At 36.5% G+C, this 20,657-nt stretch overlaps 2 protein-coding genes across 2 annotated transcripts; both read right to left on the bottom strand.

The window, feature by feature from the left end:
* Positions 1-4,729: 4,729 nt before the first annotated feature.
* On the bottom strand, positions 4,730-8,435 carry HOXA11 (homeobox A11). Its single transcript, XM_040432393.1, has 2 exons — positions 7,738-8,435; positions 4,730-5,955 (listed from the first exon to the last, which is right to left on the bottom strand). The coding sequence occupies exons 1-2, from the start codon at positions 8,360-8,362 to the stop codon at positions 5,723-5,725; spliced, it is 858 nt and encodes a 285-aa protein (XP_040288327.1). The 5' UTR covers positions 8,363-8,435; the 3' UTR covers positions 4,730-5,722.
* An 8,591-nt stretch (positions 8,436-17,026) lies between these two features.
* HOXA13 (homeobox A13) lies at positions 17,027-18,847 on the bottom strand. Its single transcript, XM_040432740.1, has 2 exons — positions 18,196-18,847; positions 17,027-17,271 (listed from the first exon to the last, which is right to left on the bottom strand). The coding sequence occupies exons 1-2, from the start codon at positions 18,845-18,847 to the stop codon at positions 17,027-17,029; spliced, it is 897 nt and encodes a 298-aa protein (XP_040288674.1).
* Between the last annotated feature and the right edge of the window lie 1,810 nt (positions 18,848-20,657).

Raw genomic sequence — 20,657 nt, 5'->3', positions numbered from 1 at the left:
TGTCATCATTCACGAGGGGCGTTCTTGTATGATGAAATATCATAGAAGGCTAGGTGTGGATATGCAAGATTGGATGAGTGCACATGTGTTTATACAGAGAGATGTGGATGCCTTTTATAGTCAGACACACGTCTAGTTCATGAAGTTTAATAGCCCAATGCTGTGCGGGATCCATTCTTTTCTTTAATCACCAACAAGAGCAAGGCAAATAGTAAACTAAAGTATCATCAAGCTCAGTCAAGCAAAACTAATACAGCACATTTAAATCTTAACTATAAACGATAAATGGTCAGTTTGGAGCTTAGAGGAGGGAAAATGCTGCTTTTGTGCCAAACTACTTTTTAAATACCGACTGGAATCTCCTGTCAAGAATAAATGGGACTTGGGTGAATAGAGATTTTCTTCTAAACAGAGGCAGGCGAGAAGCCCAGTGCTCATAATGGAGCAGCTTGGATTACAGGCGAGCAGCTCTGTTTAGGCAAAGAAAAGGTTGGAAAAAATAGATTATTATTTCTAGATTGTAAAATGTGTCCTAAAAAAAAAAAAGAAGCATAAACACTACATACATACAATCAGCAATGCACCACAATATTTAATGCATCATGAAATTATATAATGTGTTTACATTTAAAGGAATAAAACTGCATTGAAATATGCACATAGTACATGTGCACACTAGATCTGTGTATGCACGGGCCTTATGATATATATATATATATATATATATATATATATATATATATATATATATATATATATATATATTATTACCCATGTGACAAAATATAGGACAGGTTTCCTGGACTGTAAATTGTCTTTGTTCTGATTTTATTTTTTGACAACTGTAAACTGTCAAGAATGCATGCGGTTGCCAAATACTTTCATTTTCCTCTGGACAGGATCCAGGGTGGTGCTTAGAATCAGATGTAGGGCTCTCTGGTGCCAAGTTCGGTGACAAATGCCTCCTACAAAAAAAATATATACTACACCGCAATCCCACTACAGAAAAGCAATGTCTTTATTGCTGCAAAATAACCACATCAGAGAGGATATCTATATATCTGGTTGTCTATCTATCTATGTATCTATGTATCTATGTATCTATGTATCTATCTATTTTTCTGCCTGTCTTTCTATGGTTAATTTGTATCATACTGAACAGTCCAAGCATTAGATCAAGCCCATTGTAATGAGTCCAGCGTTATGTCTGTCTGTCTGTCTATCTATCTATCTTTCTATCTATCTATCTTTCTATTATCTATCTATTTATCTATCTATCATCATGCATCTACCTAAATGAATGAACAGATGTATAAAACAATAATATTTCAAACTTGTAATCCAGCATGCACATATGTAATTATCTATCTATCTATCTATCTATTAACCTACATATATACATGCATAAGGGCTACCATCACATATAGCAGTTGTGCCTGGCCAGTTTTATGCTGTAGCCGGACACAACTGATAGATGTGCGTTTTTTTCCCTCTCTCTGGCGCTATTTCACATTCAGCATCACAACTGCATGATTGTAGAAAACTATAGGATCAGCTCTGGCTCTGTTTCCATCCAGACTTTTCTGTTTCTGGCAGGAGGGGAACTGAATAGGCTGACATATGTCTATCTTTCTTTATTTCTTTTTTTCTTTTCTTTCTTTCTTTCTTTCTTTCTTTCTTTCTTTCTTTTCTTTCTTTCTTTCTTTCTTTCTTTCTAACTTTCTATTTAGATATTTATATATCTGTCTGTATATCTATTAATCTACATATATATATATCATATCTATCTATCTGTTGACTATCTATCTATCTCATATCTATCTATCTATCTATCTATCTATCTATCTATCTATCTATCTATCTATCTATCTATCTATCTATCTATCTATCCACAGATAAGTAGAAGATACACAAATAATAACAATATTATGGTAAACATGAAATCCAGTATGCATATGATATTTCTGAAGGATTAAATATACGTTTATATTGTTGAATTACTCATAATTGGCAGTGCTAATCAATGGAAATATACATTTTTATTTTAGCAGAAGCAGCTTGAATTTCAGACTTGTAATATAAAATAAAATGATCAGAAACTATAAGTTCAGTCTAGACAACAGTTAACATTTTGAATTCAGACACTAGACTACACTAATTTTGGGTTTTATGGGGACTATGATATTGAGAAAATGGCCCCTCCGCATATGCCATGCATCTTGGAGACTGTAGTTAACATAAACACTATATACACCAAATACTTGTATGTATCAATTTTAAGTGGTAACTTATAAAGTTTATGGATGTTTCTTGTCAAATGCACAGCAACTTAATACAATGTCGCCTTGGAGGGCAGTTAAAATGTTACCAACACACATTTTCCTGGCTACTAATTATTCTCTTGCATTTGTGTTTAATATTTTATACAGGGTCAGACCATTCTTCTGGTCATGTAGTTGTTGGCTCTGTTACAATATTTAGACGTTCCATTGGATCAGTTTTAAAGAAGTAGGTAATCCTAAACTATCTGAATGAATTTACTGCAGTCCAGAATGTTATCACTAAACATTGTCATAACAGTGCATGGCATGAATGATGCAAGGGTTCATAACACATTAGATTATTTTAACACTACAGGAAATTTTTTGAGAATGTAAAAATGTCTACTAATCTGGGTGTGCTACATTCATTAACTATTTACTGCCTGGGGCAGATGAAAATTCCCAAAAGCAATAATCTGTATACAAATTCGATTTTTTTTCCCCCTTTCTTTTATTATGGTGGGATCATTGAATGTACAGTTCCTTGGGGGCTGTAAAAAAAAAACACGTTAACTTTTTGGGTTGTATGTGGATACCTAGTGATCTACAGCACTTGCTTATATAACTACATATTAAAACTATTTATCTATTCTGGACATTGTAGTAAAGGCCAGCATTTTATTCCTACATCTGCTATTTTTCTTATTTTATACTCATTGCAGAACCTGGAATATGTATATATGTCGAATCCCAAATTCAAATCTAAATTAGAATTCTAATCCAAGTTTGAATCCCAAATTCAGCAAGAGGTGTGATTATGGTTCTCTGACATCTAAAGAAAGATAGATAGATAAATAATAGATAGATAGATAGATAGATAGATAGATAGATAGATAGATAGATGATAGAGAGATAATAGATAGTGATATAGATAAGGATAAACACACACATGCCCCTATATTAACCTTACCGTGAATACAGTGTTCAGCCCCATTCACCTTATCTCCCTCATCCATCACAATACTGTTTGTGATTTTTCTGAATTTTGTCTGCACTTCCCAAACAAGCAGCTATTTAATCAGCTAGTGACTGGCAGATTTTCCTCCTAAAGACAAAAATATCTGAAGTGTCTCCTCGCTTGATAAGCAAAGAACAAAAGGCCAGTACTGTAGTATTGGCTTCCCCCAGCACAGCGGCTTTGACATTGATCGGCGCAGCGCCATCTGGTGGCCACTCAGATGCTCTGCAGGTGCAGCTGTTTTATAATAAAGAGATGTACAATGTCCATTGAAGCAACTGTTGGATAGTCCTGATGTTGCTACTTTCTGAGAAATGGCTGCTTATCCTGTCTTTACTTTATAGCCTCGCATTCCAAATATGCAAATCCCAAATAGCAGACACGTTTTATTACCAAATTACCTTAGCAACACAGTGCATGTGCTTTTATTGGGTCTGACCAAAGACTCAGGCGGACAAACTGCAGGCCTCTAAGGTCTGGAGCATTTGTAAGAGAAGCTAGTTAATATTTAACCCAAAAAAGGAAATATCCTGTAAAAGCCTCATTGACATTCTTCTCTCTATCTCATTTCTGCCTATTCACTCACACTCCTTATTTCTCTGTAATGTTGATGTTTTTGGCCCTACTTGTATTTGCCAGAAACAAAAAATAAAATAAAAATACCACTAAAATCCTATACAGAGATCTGCGTCAGCCGGGGCAATGTTTGATATTTCTCCTGCTGTAGAATATAAACTCTAAAGAATCCTGTACACAATAGGGAGACCACTGAATGCTAGACATTCCTCTCAAGGTTATGTGTGATGCCCAACAATAGCTCCACAGAAGTTCAAAGCCAGAAAGCTATTAGAAAATAAAGAATTGGGAGAAAATTATACATCTGATATTCAAAATGAAGATCCTTCTTTGTTATCCATCAGATAGATCCATAATTGCTAGTAAGATACAGTCCAGTTGAAGTCCAAGTCACTCAGGTGATGCATGAAATATGGTAAAAAAAAAAAAAAAAACTTGCATTACCCAAACAAGACCTCTGTAATGGATTATGTCACCACAATCACCATGCACAAGACAAGGGATCCATCTAGCAATCAATAGTTCTCAATCAGTGACCTTCTTCTAGCTGAGGCTGCACAATCAGCAGCGAAATCTAATGAGGAGCAAAAGACTCTAATATGGCATTCAATCTGCAGCCTATCCATCAGACATTGCATGTGCAAATTAAAAACTATGGAAAAAAAAATCCAATACAGATAGAGCCATTGCAACCACGTTTATTTGACTTGTGCGCTCTCTTGCTTGTAGACATGCAACCCACTAAAATCTGCATCAAACAAACCCTATGTACATATAAAATATCCATTTGTGAATAAACAGTGAAATAGTGACCGATTGCCAGGTGATCTGTGCCAAAGATCCCCCCCCCCCCCCCCCAAGAAAAGTTCATCAATGTGGCAGAAGTGACAAAACCAACATCAAACAAGTCATCTGTAGCAAAATGTTAAAAATCACCACCACATTAGCTGTGTAAAAAGGCGTCTGAACCCAATACTAAATGACATTTATTTACATTTGTAGTAAAACATAGGAAACTTACATTCAAACTGAGAGAGTACAAATAGATTATCATGTCCCCAGTAAACTCATATATCATTTCAAATATAATCACTTTTAATAACTTTGGTTCTTTCAAGGTCTTATATATATTTATATATTTAAATTTGAGGATTTTATCTGACATAAACTCTAGCCTGGTCACATCCCTTCAGAGGACAATCATTCATCTGCCTGTATTTGGTATGAAGGAGATGAGAGGCTATTGCTGACGATTGGTTCTTTCCTCTCTGTGGTGATATCATCATGGAAACAGGTTTATTATTCTAGATAAGAGCTGTCTGATCTGTGGCTTTCCACAGGGTAGTCACAGACAGGGATTGATATTAGCAAACAAAGTGCATGTCTCATAGACCACATAGGTGAACTGATCGATTGGGGTAAGTACAGGGGAGACGCAGCAGGTCGCTTCAATTAAAGTACAGAAGTTCAAGTGACTATTTCCCCCTATTATCATTTCTCATTTTCTTTTTAACTTCTAATTTGAAAGCATCTGCTTCAGTATGGCCGCTTATTGTATATGAAGATAATGCCAAATCGAAGACTTTTGCAGATCATCCAAAGGTGTTTGGACATAATAACCAAACTGTTAAATCAAATTGGTCCTTTAAATCCGTACCAAATGATACTTGTCTTGAACACAGGCAAATGCTTGCGTCATTTATTGGTGCCTGCCATAGCCAAGGACAGGAAATGGAGACAGTACTACTACCCTTATCCTCCTCGGATACAAGTGGCAGCTACACTCCATAGGGAAGACTTGTACTTCCTATTGTTCTGACAAGAATCCTCATACTATCCTCCATAAATGCGGGAAACGGTGGTACTCTCATAGGAGGGGGTTAGCAGAGTAGTACTGCAGTCGGTCCCTGTTAATCTTTTTCTCTTTCATCCTCCGGTTCTGAAACCAGATCTTGACTTGGCGGTCAGTTAAATTCAGCATTCGGGAAAGTTGTAGCCTTTTCTCTTTGTTTATATAGACACTGAAGAAAAATTCCCTTTCCAGTTCCCTAATTTGATATTTGGTGTAAGGGCACCTCTTTTTACGGGTACGTTGTCCACCTGTGGAGCAAAGATACATGTGAGAATGTTACAGAGAACCAGACTACCTGAGAACACTGCAATCCAGGACATAAGTGGTTAAAATGCAATATACTGCGACCTGTGTATATTATATATAACCAGTGATAATAGTGAGAGGGAGATAGGATAGATAGATAGATAGATAGATAATAGATAGATAAATAATTGATAGATAGATAGATAGATAGATAATAGATAGATAGATAATAGATAGATAGATAATTAATAGATAGATAGATAGATAATAGATAGATAGATAATAGATAGATAGATAATTAATAGATAGATAGATAGATAATAGATAGATAGGTTATAGATAGATAAATAGATAATAGATAGATGGATAGATAGATAACTGATAGATAATAGGAAGCTATATAGATAGAAAGATAGATAGATATATAGTTAGATAGATAGATTATAGATGGAAAGATAGAAAGTAGATTGATACATTTCAAAATCAGATTGCTAGCTTTTGCTGGAGATTTGTTTTATTTTAATTGGGTGCATAAAGATAGATGATAGAGATAGATGGATATATAGATAGATAGATAGATAGATAGATAGATAGATAGATAGATAGACAGACAGATATAGATGGAAATAAAATAGATTAGTACATTTCCAAATCAAATTGCTAGTTATTTTAGTTGTGCCAATTTATTTTATTTTACACACTACGCACATTGGGTGTATAAAGATAGATAGATAGATAAATAGATAGATAAATAGATAGATAATGTATAAATGGATAGCTACATAGATACATAGATATTTTTGTATATTGTATATATTTAGCGATATGACTTAAGTGTACATGTTGGGTGTATGTATAGTTATACAGACAGATGACCTATAGATAATTTATAAATGGATAAATAGATAGATAGATAGATAGATATGTGTTTTTAACTGAATTATTTTGGTTGTATAGATAGATATATGACAGACATACAGATCGATAGATAATTTATAAATGGATAGAGAGCGATATGTTTTTAACTGTATACATTGGGGGTATATATATATATATATCAGACAAATAGATAGATGATGTATAAATGGATGGATATATAATAGATATTGATAGATAGATTACATATATAGATTAGATAGATAGAGAATTGATAGATAGATAGATAGATAGATAGATAGATAGATAGATAGATAGATTTGAAAGTCAGAATGCTAGTAACCATAGGACACACTGAGGATACTGACACATTTACATTACTAATCTGACTTGCAGAAGAATAGGCAGCATTAGAAGTAGTGTGAGACCCGTCCCTGTGCCACCTATGCAGTAAGGTGCTGCCTATGCCCCCACTACCCACACTCCATGCCCTGCTCCATGCAATCACTGCTGTAGCCGGGCTCAGACTTGGCATCCTGGATGCCCACCACCCATGGCACCCCCTCCCATTGTGGCAGGCCATGGTATGAGAGCATGCAGGGCTCTACTCTGTCCTTTTATTGGAGCACATTCTTTACTGACTGTATTCTCTACAAACCGACCCCAGAGTTTTAAAAGGGGAAAGAAAAGGGGGGACGGATTGTCTTCAGGCATCTATTGGTCGCTGCTATTTCACGGCCAATTTCAGTGCTACACACGTGATCTCTCCTTTTATAAGAAAGTTTTGTTGAGGGAAATCTAAAGGCCTCCATAAAGCTTATACGCTTATAAAACAGCATATAAAAGTTTAACAGCGCTGCGCCTAGATGCGGGCGGTGCGACATTTCAGGCGCAGCCTTCATACGTACTGGACACACTGGCTTTGTCCTCATTGTTGCCGGAAGATGAGTGGGAGCTGCTGTGACTGCTGCTGCTGCTCTCCGTCCTCCTCTCCTTCTCCTCTGCCTCCCTGCAGGGCTCCGAACTTGAAGTTGTCGCAGAGGCTGCCGCCGCCACTTTGTCGCAGTGCTTGTCCACAGAGTAATCCGACGGCTGCTGGCTGCTGTTCTCGGGGCTGCCATAGGCCGTGTCAAAGAACTGATCAAAGGCTTGTGGCAGCACCCCGTTCCTGCCCACCGAGCCATAGAAATTGGAGGGCACGTTGGCATTGGGGTGGTAGACGTTGGAGCCGTTGCCCATGGCGGCGGTGCCCGTGCAGTCCCTGTGCACCAGCTCATCTGCTGGGTAGCAGTGGGGCAGGTTGCTCCTGGGGTGCCACTTGCTGGAGGTGTCAATGGCATACTCCCTGAAGGTGACCTCTCTGACGGGCTGCACCTGGGCTAGGTTGGAGGAGTAGGAGTAGGGCATGGGGCGAGAAGATGGGGTCTGGGGTAAGAAGGAAGGAAGGCTGGAGAAATCAGGACCCGAGACGTAGTAAGTGCAACTTGGCAAATACATGTTAGAGGAGCAGGGGACACGCTCATCAAAATCCATCCCTGGCTACCTCGGGCTGTCCGCATTAGCCGAGCTTAACATCATTCTCTCAGGCAGCTGCCTCTTTGAAGCAGATCCGCGAAGTAGAAATTGGAAGACGTAAGCTGACGTGGAGATCTATCCCCATCCTCGCGCAGGGAGGTGCTGGTCACGTGACGGGCCCGCAGCCCGGGGCCCCGCTCTTTGTAGCCATCTCAAGGGAAGCAACAGATCGTCACTTGCTCCGGTTCCTCCAGAGCCCTGCGGGGGGCGCTCTGGCGGGCAGTGCGGAATTTACAGGAGATGTCAGACAGAGAAAGGCATAAGACAGGGGGCACCCTAGTGAAGGAGGCATAGAAAGTAAGGCAGGGTGCTGTCATGTGAACTGGGGGGGGGGGGGGGGGGGGGTGCAGAAAGCACGATGCCCCCTCCCCCACCCTGCTGCAAAACCAAAGTGAAGCTGACTGTTTCCTTCCTAGAGTCACATCTGATGGTTTTACACATTACACCAGAGCATAAAGAAGCCTCAGCGCCATACAGAGCCCTGGCTGCCCTGCACAATGGATATATATATATATATATATATATATATATATACTGTATTCTCTCTCTCTCTATATATATACTGTATTCTCTCTCTCTCTATATATATATATATACTGTATTCTCTCTCTCTATATATATATATATATACTGTATTCTCTCTCTCTATATATATATATATACAAAAATGCTATATATATACTATGTACTATATATATATATATATATATATATATATATATACCATATTATACAGATGGCTACATGAATGGATGGATGGATGGATAGGTCTCCTTTGACTGGGAAACAAAGGCGCCCCCATAGCCAGCCCCTGCCCCGCCTCTGAGAAGGAAAACAAATTCTTACACTTGTATTGAGGCTTTTAAAGACTATAATTGAAGCCGGCGCGTCAAGGAGAAGTGAGCAGAGCTCTAGACTGACCTGCGGTTTTATGGCACATTCGGCAGTCACCTTCAGCCTGTGTCACAGCAGACATGGCCTGGCCTGGGGCTCACAGGAGACGCCACCTACATGCAGCCCATGACCTCCTCCACATGTTACATGCAGTCACTGGTCACACTGCAGGTTTGTATGCTGGTAACCATCCATTCCATCTGCATAGAATAGTGTGCATGTGTGTGTGTATATATATGTGTATGTGTGTGTATATATATGTGTATGTGTGTGTGTGTGTGTGTGTATGTATATGTGTGTGTATATATATGTGTATGTGTATGTGTGTGTATATATATGTGTGTGTGTGTATATATATCTGAGGAGCAAATATGATGCATGTGTTTTCTCTATGATCTATGTACTATCTATCTATTTCTACTATTGGATGTATCTATCGATCTCATATCTATCTATCTATCTATCTATCTATCTATCTATCTATCTATCTATCTATCTATCTATCATCTATCCATCTATCTCTATTTATCTCTATTTCTACTATTCAATTTATCTATCGATCTGATATCTATCTATCTATCTATCTATCTATCTATCTATCTATCTATCTATCTATCTATCTATCTATCCTGTGTGTCTGTCTTTGTGCACATTGATGATATTTTTGCAGAATTCAGATACAGAAAGAATCCCTTTAATAAGATCCCATACATGTATATACTCCTATTCACCTCCAGGTCTTACAGGATGCATTAGGCAGACACTTGCAGATGCCTTAGAATATTTTTGCTCTGGTGTATTTGACCTTAGCCACAGCCCAGGACACTAAATAATGGCTAGTCTGGCCTTGAAGCTCGGCTGTCCCTCCGACCAGTAAGCTGCTTCTCCAGATGTGCACAGATACAACATACCTCTCCTGCACAGGGATCGTGATGGCGGACTCTGCAGCCTGTCATGTTACTTGCTGGGACCAATGTGGTTTTTTTTTTCTTTTTTTTTTTTTTTTTCTTTGTTGTTTAGATTCACTAGTAAAAATCCGATTTCATCACACACCGAAGACTGGTCTATCCGCACATACTTCGGCACATTACATTCTGTTTACCAAAACCTACCCCCTAAACCAGTCTAGTATGCATTTCATGTAATCATCCCGAACATGTAGACACAGCATATGTACACAAACTAACCCCTCTCAGCAGAATAAAACACAAAAGGCAAATCTCAAATAATTGGTTCTACATAGTAGTAAGATTAGAAACAATAGTAATACTAATAATACATGTTTTGAAAATCTAACGTAATCGTGAAAAAAGGAATATCAAGAAAAAATATAAACGTGAATAACAAATATCTTTAGAATAACGATATATGATAGATAGATAGTATAAAGATAGATAAATAGTATGAAGATAGATAAATAGTATGAAGATAGATACATTTTACATATATTAGTATATTTACACATACAACACAGCATAGACAGACACAGATAAATAATAGATCAGGAATAGATACATTTTCCCCAAATTAATACATTTACACATACATAGACACACCATAGCTGACAAATAGATGATAGATAGATAGATAATATATAAATTTTCACACATGCTAATGTATCTACATATACATGCACACATGATAGTTGATAGATATAGATAGATTTTTAGATAAATAAATAGATTAAATATATAGAAAATATATACATTTTCACACATATTAATGTATTTACATATACATAGATATAAATAGATAAAAAAAATAGATAGGAAATATATACATTTGTACATACACACATGATAGATAAATAGATAGATAGATAGATAGATAGATAGATAGATAGATAGACAATATATAGCACAAGTATTTTAAAGACATTCTTAATACTTTCGGATTATTTCCTCTAGCAGCCCTCATTGTGGTCACTGGTCAGGCGGATGTGCAGAGTTTCGGGTGCAGTCATTATACAGCTGTAGACTCTTTTTAGTGGCCCTTTACAGGTGCAGGTCTATGATTATTGCAGGCAATTTCGGGCTGTGAGAGCAGGCAGTCTAGACCGTCTGGCAGGCTCTGACTAGTCTGCTTTCCACAAAAGTGCCTATAGCAAGAGTAAGGCTAGCCTGTAAAACAGCACAACCTATGGAAGCGAAATTTGGAATTTTCTAATTTATTTCCTACTAAAAAACTGGACTGCAAAGTATAATTGTGAGGATGGCCATGTGGTGGATGAGGACCCCACAGCTTTGTTATTCTAGGCATTGGACCCAAGGTAACTACACATCCAGGCGTCCATACTCTGCTGAGAGTTATTCTGCTAATCATGTATCCTAATATAATCACAAGTAAAGGTAATGCCTTGACCTTGACCTCCATCATGTGTGTTTATTTTACCTCCTATGAAATATAGATTTGAAGATGATTTTAGACTGAAAGAAGTCAATATCACTGCACACACTGCTGTAGGGTAAGGCTCGGAAATGGGGACTACATGCAGCAGAATGTGCACACAGCTTCCAGCAGGAATAATGCAGAACCAGGAGCAGAGAAGCTGGGACACATGAAGCCGGCACACATTGCTAATTTCCTGTATATTAGATATTGTTATCGGCACCTCACATGTGTATCACTGCTCTGAAAGTCCCATATGGAAGATTCTTCTTATAAAGAGAATACTTTGTAGCCATTGTTTTCTTCATGAAGTGAAATAAAAATGTGGCAATAAAATATATTTGATGTCTATTATGGTGATGATCCTTATTGCGAGATGGAATTAATAGGTGAAAACATGTGAAGGAAAAGGAGTAGGACAGCTACGGAATAGTAATAGAATATACCATTGAATTGTGAAATATAATATATATATATATATATATATATATATATATATTATAGGAAAATCCAAGGCAGCACCAACAGTATTCAAGGTCCAGAGGGCCTGCAATCCAGACGTGACCAACCGTCAAAATATATAAAAGAAACACCGCAGCACTTCCATAGGTGAAGAAATAAGTGAAGTCCTTTATTTACCCACCCACTTATTTCTTCACCTGCGGTGTTTCTTCATATATATATATATATATATATATATATATATATATATATAATATTTCACATTTAAATTTTATTTTATATAAATATATATATATATATATACACACACACACATGTTGATTGAGCAACGTAAATTAAAATTATGTACATAAATATATATATATATACAAAAAAAGGAGACAGCAGCACTAGTATGGTGCATTCAATCCAGACCTTGATCAAATAGTACCAAATAGCACGTAGAAGGGATCACAGCACTCCAGGGATGTGAAAAAAAATTGTTTTTCCCCCTCTGTATACATAAAAACGCAATGTTTCTGCTCCCATCGCTTAAAAAAAAGCTCAAGGTGGAGCTGAAATGTTGCGTATTTATGGATATAGAGGAATGAAACTACAATTTTTTTTTCACATCCCTGGAGTGCTGTGATCCCTACAATATATATATATATATATATATATATATATATATATATATACACACAAGAAAAATGGCAGCACTGGCATTAATACTATAGCAAAGCCTTACAGAGGATAGGTGCAAGCTCAAAGGGAATAGGCAATTGCAAAATGCAAAATACAAAAAAGGGCAGCACTCTAGAAAAGAAATAAGAAGAATTATCCTGTATTCACCCATGTGGTGATTCACGCATTGTTACCACATGGGTGAATAAAGGATATATTTTCTTCTTTCTTTGTTAGAGTGCAGCCCTTTTTTGTAACATATATATATTGTTGTCAGAACGTTATATTAGGCTGCCGAATCTCGGCATTGCCCTACTACAGCCAGGCACGGTCCTTCTGTCCCCTCTGTGAGCACAACAATGGCTGTTTGCTGCCCCCTCCTAGCAGTAGCTCTAGTGCTTTCTGCCATACAAAGCCCCATTACTGCTCACTATAAACACCATCCTACATTATATGTTATTACAGGAACAGAATCCCGCATACATTGCCGCATGTTCTATAAGAAAAATAAAAGGGCATAGACATCAATGGAGATTTCATTGGACAACATAGATATTAAATAAAAACATAAAAAGGTTTAAAAAGGGGAAAAAGCATCCATGTCTACAACTACAGTAAATAACACAACCGACCTGATGTAAAGGGCAAGCCCTGCTCCTGTCATCGTTAATTACACAATGTTTTATGACTTGCATTAATATTCTGGGTGCTTTTAAATCACCTTATTACCCAGGACAGGGACAGTGGAGCTGTGCTCAGCAGCGCCTCCCTTACTGACGCTGACGGAATGACATCAATACATGGGTACTTTGTATGTATTTCTTCCTGGGCCTCTTGAAAATAAAAGTCCGACTCTCTGCCATGTGAAGCTCCTGAATTATATGCAAGGAAGTTTTATTAACACGTTGGCATATCTAGAATGTCAACAGTTGTTTGGGCCGCAATTATGTGAATACCATGGTCTTTTATAACTAATAAACTTGAACCTGTAGTAATCTTTTAATGCTGACCCCAGGATACACTGGTGAAATATTAATTTCCCCTGCGAAGTGCTGAATAGAGTGACACATTTCCCTGGTTGTTAAATATATTTGAAGAATAAAAAGCTAACACAGAGGATTGTCACATTAGTGCAACCGGGAGAGCTGGGATGACCTGCTACGTGACAAGAATGACCTGTCATAACTTCTATCTATTATCTATCTATCTATCTATTATCTATCTATCTATTATCTATCTATCTATCTATCTATCTATCTATCTATCTATTATCTATCTATCTATTATCTATCTATCTATCTATCTATTATCTATCAACTATCTATCTATCTATTATCTATCTATCTATCTAATTTTGTCTACATCATCCTTCTATCTCACATATACTTATATTATCCGTCTATCTACTATCTATCTATCTATCTATCTATCTATCTATCTATCTATCTATCTATTATCTATCAACTATCTATCTATTATCTATCTATCTATCTATCTATCTATCTATCTATCTATCTATCTATCTATCTATCTATCTATCTATCTATCTATCTAAGTTTATGTCTACATCATCCTTCTATATTGCATATACTTATATTATCTATTTATCTATTCTATAATTTATCTATCTAATTTTCTATCTACATCATCCTTCTATCTCGCATATAGCTATATTATCTATGAATCTATTCTATATCTATCTGTCTATCTATCTATATAATTAATTTTATATGTACATCATCATTCTATCTGGCATATACTTATAGTATCTATTATCTATCTATCTTCCTTCTATCTGGCATATACTTGTATTCTCTATCTCCAGATACATTTTGTATTTTCTGCTTTGTATTGCATAAGCATTTCATATATGCTGTACACACGTAATAAAGCAAAAAAAAAAAAAAAAGCAGCCACTTCACCATAACAAACATGGATGATATTTTGTTGACTATTAAATTATTTAATAGTTAGTTTGTTAATATATTTTACACCCCAATTTACATGATTAGCAAATTATCATCCAGACTTACGGTCTTTTAGATACAAATGTTTATGAGATAACACATTTGCCTGGATTTTTCTTCTTTTATCATTTCAACCACATAAATAATAATATAGAATAGTTCAGCAACATATATTTCAATGCTATCCATTTGCATAAACATTAAATAAGGGAATTTAGTCACCAGCTTTTATATATATATATATATATATATATATATATATATATATTTCATAAAGAAGTTCACTCAGACTCAGATATTTTTGAATTGATATGTAAACTGTTGTGTAATTTGAAAAGGAAAAACATGGAAATTTAGACACTAAAGCCAAGAACGGCATAACCAAAATCATCTTAAAAAATTAAACTTAAAATGTGTAAACTGTTTTATGAGTATAGACAATATATTAAAAACGTAATCAGCACCATTACATATTCACTTTTATATTATGGCCCAATTAAAACATCAACAACAAACAAAACAAAAACGAACAAACTAAAAACTGCAAGAATTTAAATTGAATTAAGGGGAAAAAATATTTATGACATATATATGGACATTTATTTCTTTAGTAAACACCCTGAAAGGACGAAGATTAAAACGCTCAATACAATATTATTGTTTTCTAGAGTTAACTTTGCTTATCACTGAGAATATCCTTCAATTTATGTAAACCCAAATTTTGCACAGAATATAACTAATGCAAATGAACTACAACATCCAAACAATCTTCAAAACACATTATAATTGGTAAAAATGAGTTGGTTACACGTTGAGACATGAACAAGCACCAGTCCTAACAGCAGCTAATCACCAGCGCTGCAGATCTGCTTTTGAACACCAGATGGCGCAATTGATCTACTAATCCTAGTGATGCCTATTCATGAGCTGTCAGAAGTCAAGGTCACAAATTGTCTCTTTTCCTCAAGGTCAAGGTTTAAGGCCTTCCCATCCAGTTGTTTCAACAATCGCCACAGCTTCCCAGAAAATACAGCCCTGGGCTAAGGATAATTAGAGGATCCTTCTGGTCAATTTATTTTCAGATGGAGCTCACTATTTAGTATCAGGACCAATACAATATCATGCACAACAACTTCTGATGTGGTTTCTAAACCTGATATTCTCTACAGAACTAATAATTGAATCGTATTGGATCTCACATCACCCTTTCACACAATACGATGGAGTTTTTACATAGATCCATATTTTTCTATTGCTAATGATACATTAGAGGTTCAGGGAAAAATAAACATGGCCGGTGCACAGTTCACAATCACAGTGCGCTAATTTATTATTATTATTATTATTATTTTTTTTTTTTTTTGTATTTACACGATTGCATTTAAAGAAGTGAGAAGAGACAGAACAAATGTTTTCAAATAGTTGCTGATGAGATTAAAAGTGCTGGAAATGATTGGATCTCCTTATCTACCGCAGCCAAATTACAGAGAGTAAAACAAAACAAAAAAATATTCCTAATACCATTCTAAAGTCTCAACCATTAAATATCACAGTCTTATACTTCTGTCATTTTGGTATTTATTATACACAACCGGGTATTTTCAATAATCCGTCCATGTGGAGATGGAGCTCTGTCCTTTGCAGATCATTTTAATTCCAATACACCAAATAATAAATTCATGTAAAACGAGGTGAGATTAAAGCACCTCACTTCCTACAAGGACAATGTCAGGGCAGGCCTAGGAAGGCGTCTACTTATTAAATGGGCTTGTGTATAGTGTAAAATCCAACCCCCCCATCCAGATAACTGTGCATTCTTTTTCAAAACATCATCAATAACCCTCCAGGTTATATATGAGAATGTATAGAGTGAACATACAGTAAAGATACAAATTACCTGAGCAGTCACTCAACATGCAGTCTGGTGTCAAGGTTCAAAGCGCAATTATTACATCGATTCTTGATAAAAGCTACAAGTCTTTTCTTTATGATCAATTCACAAGTCATATCAGGATGCTCAGAACAATTCCACCAGTAGATAGAAGATCTTGTGACCTCCAACAAGATTTAGAGTCTTGCCATTTTTTCAAATAATACATCCTTTTGTTTTTTCTCTAACTTTTTCCCTCCCCCCAGAAATTATCCATATTTTTTTTTTTTAAACATTTTCAAAGGTCTCCAGATGACTTGTCAGGAAAAGAGCAGATCAGTTTGATGCGATAAGAACCTGCTGAGTATAATCCGCCCATTAGCTAGTGGTCTTCAGTTTATTGATGACTTTTTTCTCTTTCACTCTCCTGTTCTGAAACCAAATAGTGACCTGCCTCTCTGACAGGTTGGTGGTGGCTGATATCCTGCGCCTTTTGTCCTTGGTAATGAATTTATTTGTTGCATACTCCCTTTCTAGTTCCTTGAGTTGCACTTTAGTGTAAGGGACTCGTTTCTTCCTGCCTCGTCTATAGGAGTTGGCATCTGAAGGATGGGAAACCACGTCTGAAAGGGAAAGTACATGTCACTGAGGTATGGGGCACCCAAGCATCAATGCAGTGGTCAAGTCGCATAAATATATATATATCCCCCAGAATACATGTAATCTTGTATGTATTTAAATATAAAATATACAGCAAGCAATATACAGTTATATTATACATAACTGTAATATATATATGTATACATATATATAATATTACACACTCATATAAGTATATATCTTACACACACATATCTGAGTATATATATAAATATATATATATATATATATATATATATATATAAAACTTGAAACATCACGACATATTTTTTCTTATAAGGTGGAGAATTAAATGTTAACATGATCACACAGTGTATAATATCACACAAAATTAATAGTTGATGCTATATATGTAGACCAATAAATCACATTAAGCTTGCATATAGAGACACAAAAGATGTATACAGAGGTATATACTCAGATACACACAAAGACACACACACACTGTGTGTGCATGTACCTGTGTGTGAGTCTATGTGTATATATATATATATATATATATATATATACTCACACACATATTCTTGAGTGTATCGAGCTATACATGTACATATATATATATATATATATATATTGTATAATAATTATACATTAGAGATAGATATGGAGATTAGTGGTGGATAGATAGATAGATAAATTAGAGATAATTAGATAGAGAAGATAGAGATAGATGATAGATATATGTAGATAGATATATTAGATATAGATTAGATAGATGATAGACAATTAATAGATAGATAATAGATAGATATGAGATAGATAGATAATTAATTGATAGATAGATAGATAGATAGATAGATAGATAGATAGATAGATAGATAGATAGATAGCGCTGACTGTACATGAGAGGGGAATACAGTTACTTAGTGGAATTACAGGTGTGTTACCCGGTAAGGTGGATTTCCATAGGTGGGGTGGTTGGCTTTGATCCTTGGCACAGTAAACCTGCCCATTCCAGCCATTAGTAATTGCCCAGGGTTGGTAGCTATCCATTGACAGTAATGGCTCGTGCCTTGGTTCCCCAGGTGCTCCAATGGTGGACACCACGGGCATGTCCAGATAGCCTGGCACTGGCTGGTAAGGGGCTGTGGCATATCCCTGGTAAAAAGCAAACTCCTTGGCCCTAGAAGGAAAGTCCTCGCCAGCAGAGACTGATGTCTCCATGTACTTGTCTCCAAAGGAGGAGGGCTGCGAGCAGGACTTGATGCTGCTGTGGTGGCTCATTCTGCACGGGTAATAGCTGCTGCCAAAGTACCCGTAGGGCAGGCTGGCCCCCGAGGAGCTCTGCACCGCGGAGCAGGGGCTGCATTGCTTGCCAGGCTCCGCGATGCCCGAGGCTGGCACCTCACTGGAGGAGTAGGCGCTGCTGGGGGCCAGAGATGCCGCCGCCGGGTGCCCCATCAGGTTCCTGCACTGGTTGGCTGCGAAGTTGCTGCCTGCGAATCCTTCCATGTTCTTATTAATGTCATCCAAGCTGTTGTCGTAGAGGAACATGAGCGGCTCGGGCCAGCGGGGATGGAGCAGCACGGAGGCTGTCATAGCCCGGGCAGCTCCGCATTAAAAGCCCCAAAGACTGAGCCCAGCACATTGCAGCTCCCTGAGTGTAGCCTCAGCCTCGCCAGACGCGCCCGCTCATTGGCCCCGGCGCGTCACGTGATATGCAAAGCAGCTGCCAGAGTCCAGAGCCCAGCAGCCAAGGCAGATAATTCAGTTTTTTACCTCTTTTCTTCTTCTTCCTTTTCCCTCATATAAGTCAACACTCGGTTTATCATGGGCCCATTCCCCTCATTCCTTTTAATAGAATGCATTTTTCCTAAATGATCTACTCTACAGACCAGCATCTAGAATTCTACACACAGAGAGGGACCACAGCATTACACAGTGTGACAGCTTCATCAATCATCTACCCCCATCATCTCAGGGCAGTTATAATATATATATATATATAACGTGGAAGAATTCATTTTTATTACCTATAGGCGGTATCGGGGGCAGAAAACAGGAGAAGTGGAAGCATAAAACCCAGAGGGGTCTTCAGACATAGAAATGTCTAAAATATATTATTTATAAACAGTAATATGTACAGAAGTAGAAATGTATCCAATATAAGAAGGTATTTATAAACAGTAATATGTACAAAATGGATAAAAGTAAACGGAAACTGAAAAAAGCAATATCAATATTTCAACACAAAATGTAGATAATTTAAAGATAAATGTAAGTAGTAGTATTGGCACATGAGAAAACACACACACACACACACACACACACACACACACACACACACACTATCTATTGTATACTTATATTGTCTGTCATATACTTATGTTATCTATCTATCTATTATATACTTTTACTGTCTCTCCTATAATTATCTATCTATCAATAAATCTATCATATTCTTATATTGCCTGTCATATACTTATGTTATCTATCTATATATCTAGCTGTATATCTATTATATACAATAATGCAAATAAGAGCTTTGTGTGCAAGAGTACATTACACCAACTGCATCAAGCTCCACTGAAATAAATTGTGCAAATTGATTAAAAGTAATACTTTATTTAGTTTCAAACCCTTGCACAGAATAAACCAACTATATGTAATGATAATCTTAAATGACTGTACCATTCGGCTTTACATTATCTTTATATATCTATTTCAAGAAAAAATAGCATGGTATTGATTCCATCCCCTGGTGAACAGTATGCAATAACATGAGGAGATGGGGCACACTGAGAGTCTCTCTGAGGACTTAGATTCTATACTAGATACACAGTATCCACACCTAGCACTGAACTCAGGGCAACTGTGCATGAGTGCTGAGCAGGGATACAGGCCAAGGTCAAGTTGAAAGTGCTTGTCTAGCCAAATGTGCTCTGTCAATTGCACTGGAGTCTAGGCAGAAGTCGTGTACACCGAGGTCATGTACTAAAACCTGCTATATGTCATGGGATTACCATAAGTTCGAAGTGTACACTGTTGCATGTATATGTACATATATGTGTTTGTATGTGTATATATATATATATATATATATATATATACACACATACACACACACACACATATACATATATACAGACATATACATACCCTCACATTCCATTTGTCATTAAATTTGTGTGCATATATATATAAATATATATATATATATATATCTATATGGGTGTGTGTGTGTATATATATATATATATATATATATATATATATATATATATATTAGGTTAAGAGCATAGGCCATGAATAATAACAATGTCACATCCATCTCATCCATGCCTGATAAATTTAATAGTCATTAATTCGGAAAGAAAATGACTGTCATATCTACCCGGATAATGATTAC

This window comes from Bufo bufo, chromosome 5, assembly GCF_905171765.1.
Source record: "Bufo bufo chromosome 5, aBufBuf1.1, whole genome shotgun sequence".
In the NCBI taxonomy this organism is placed as follows: Eukaryota; Metazoa; Chordata; class Amphibia; order Anura; family Bufonidae; genus Bufo; species Bufo bufo.
Note: the sequence above shows the minus strand (reverse complement) of the source record. Positions and strands in the feature narration are given on the sequence as shown.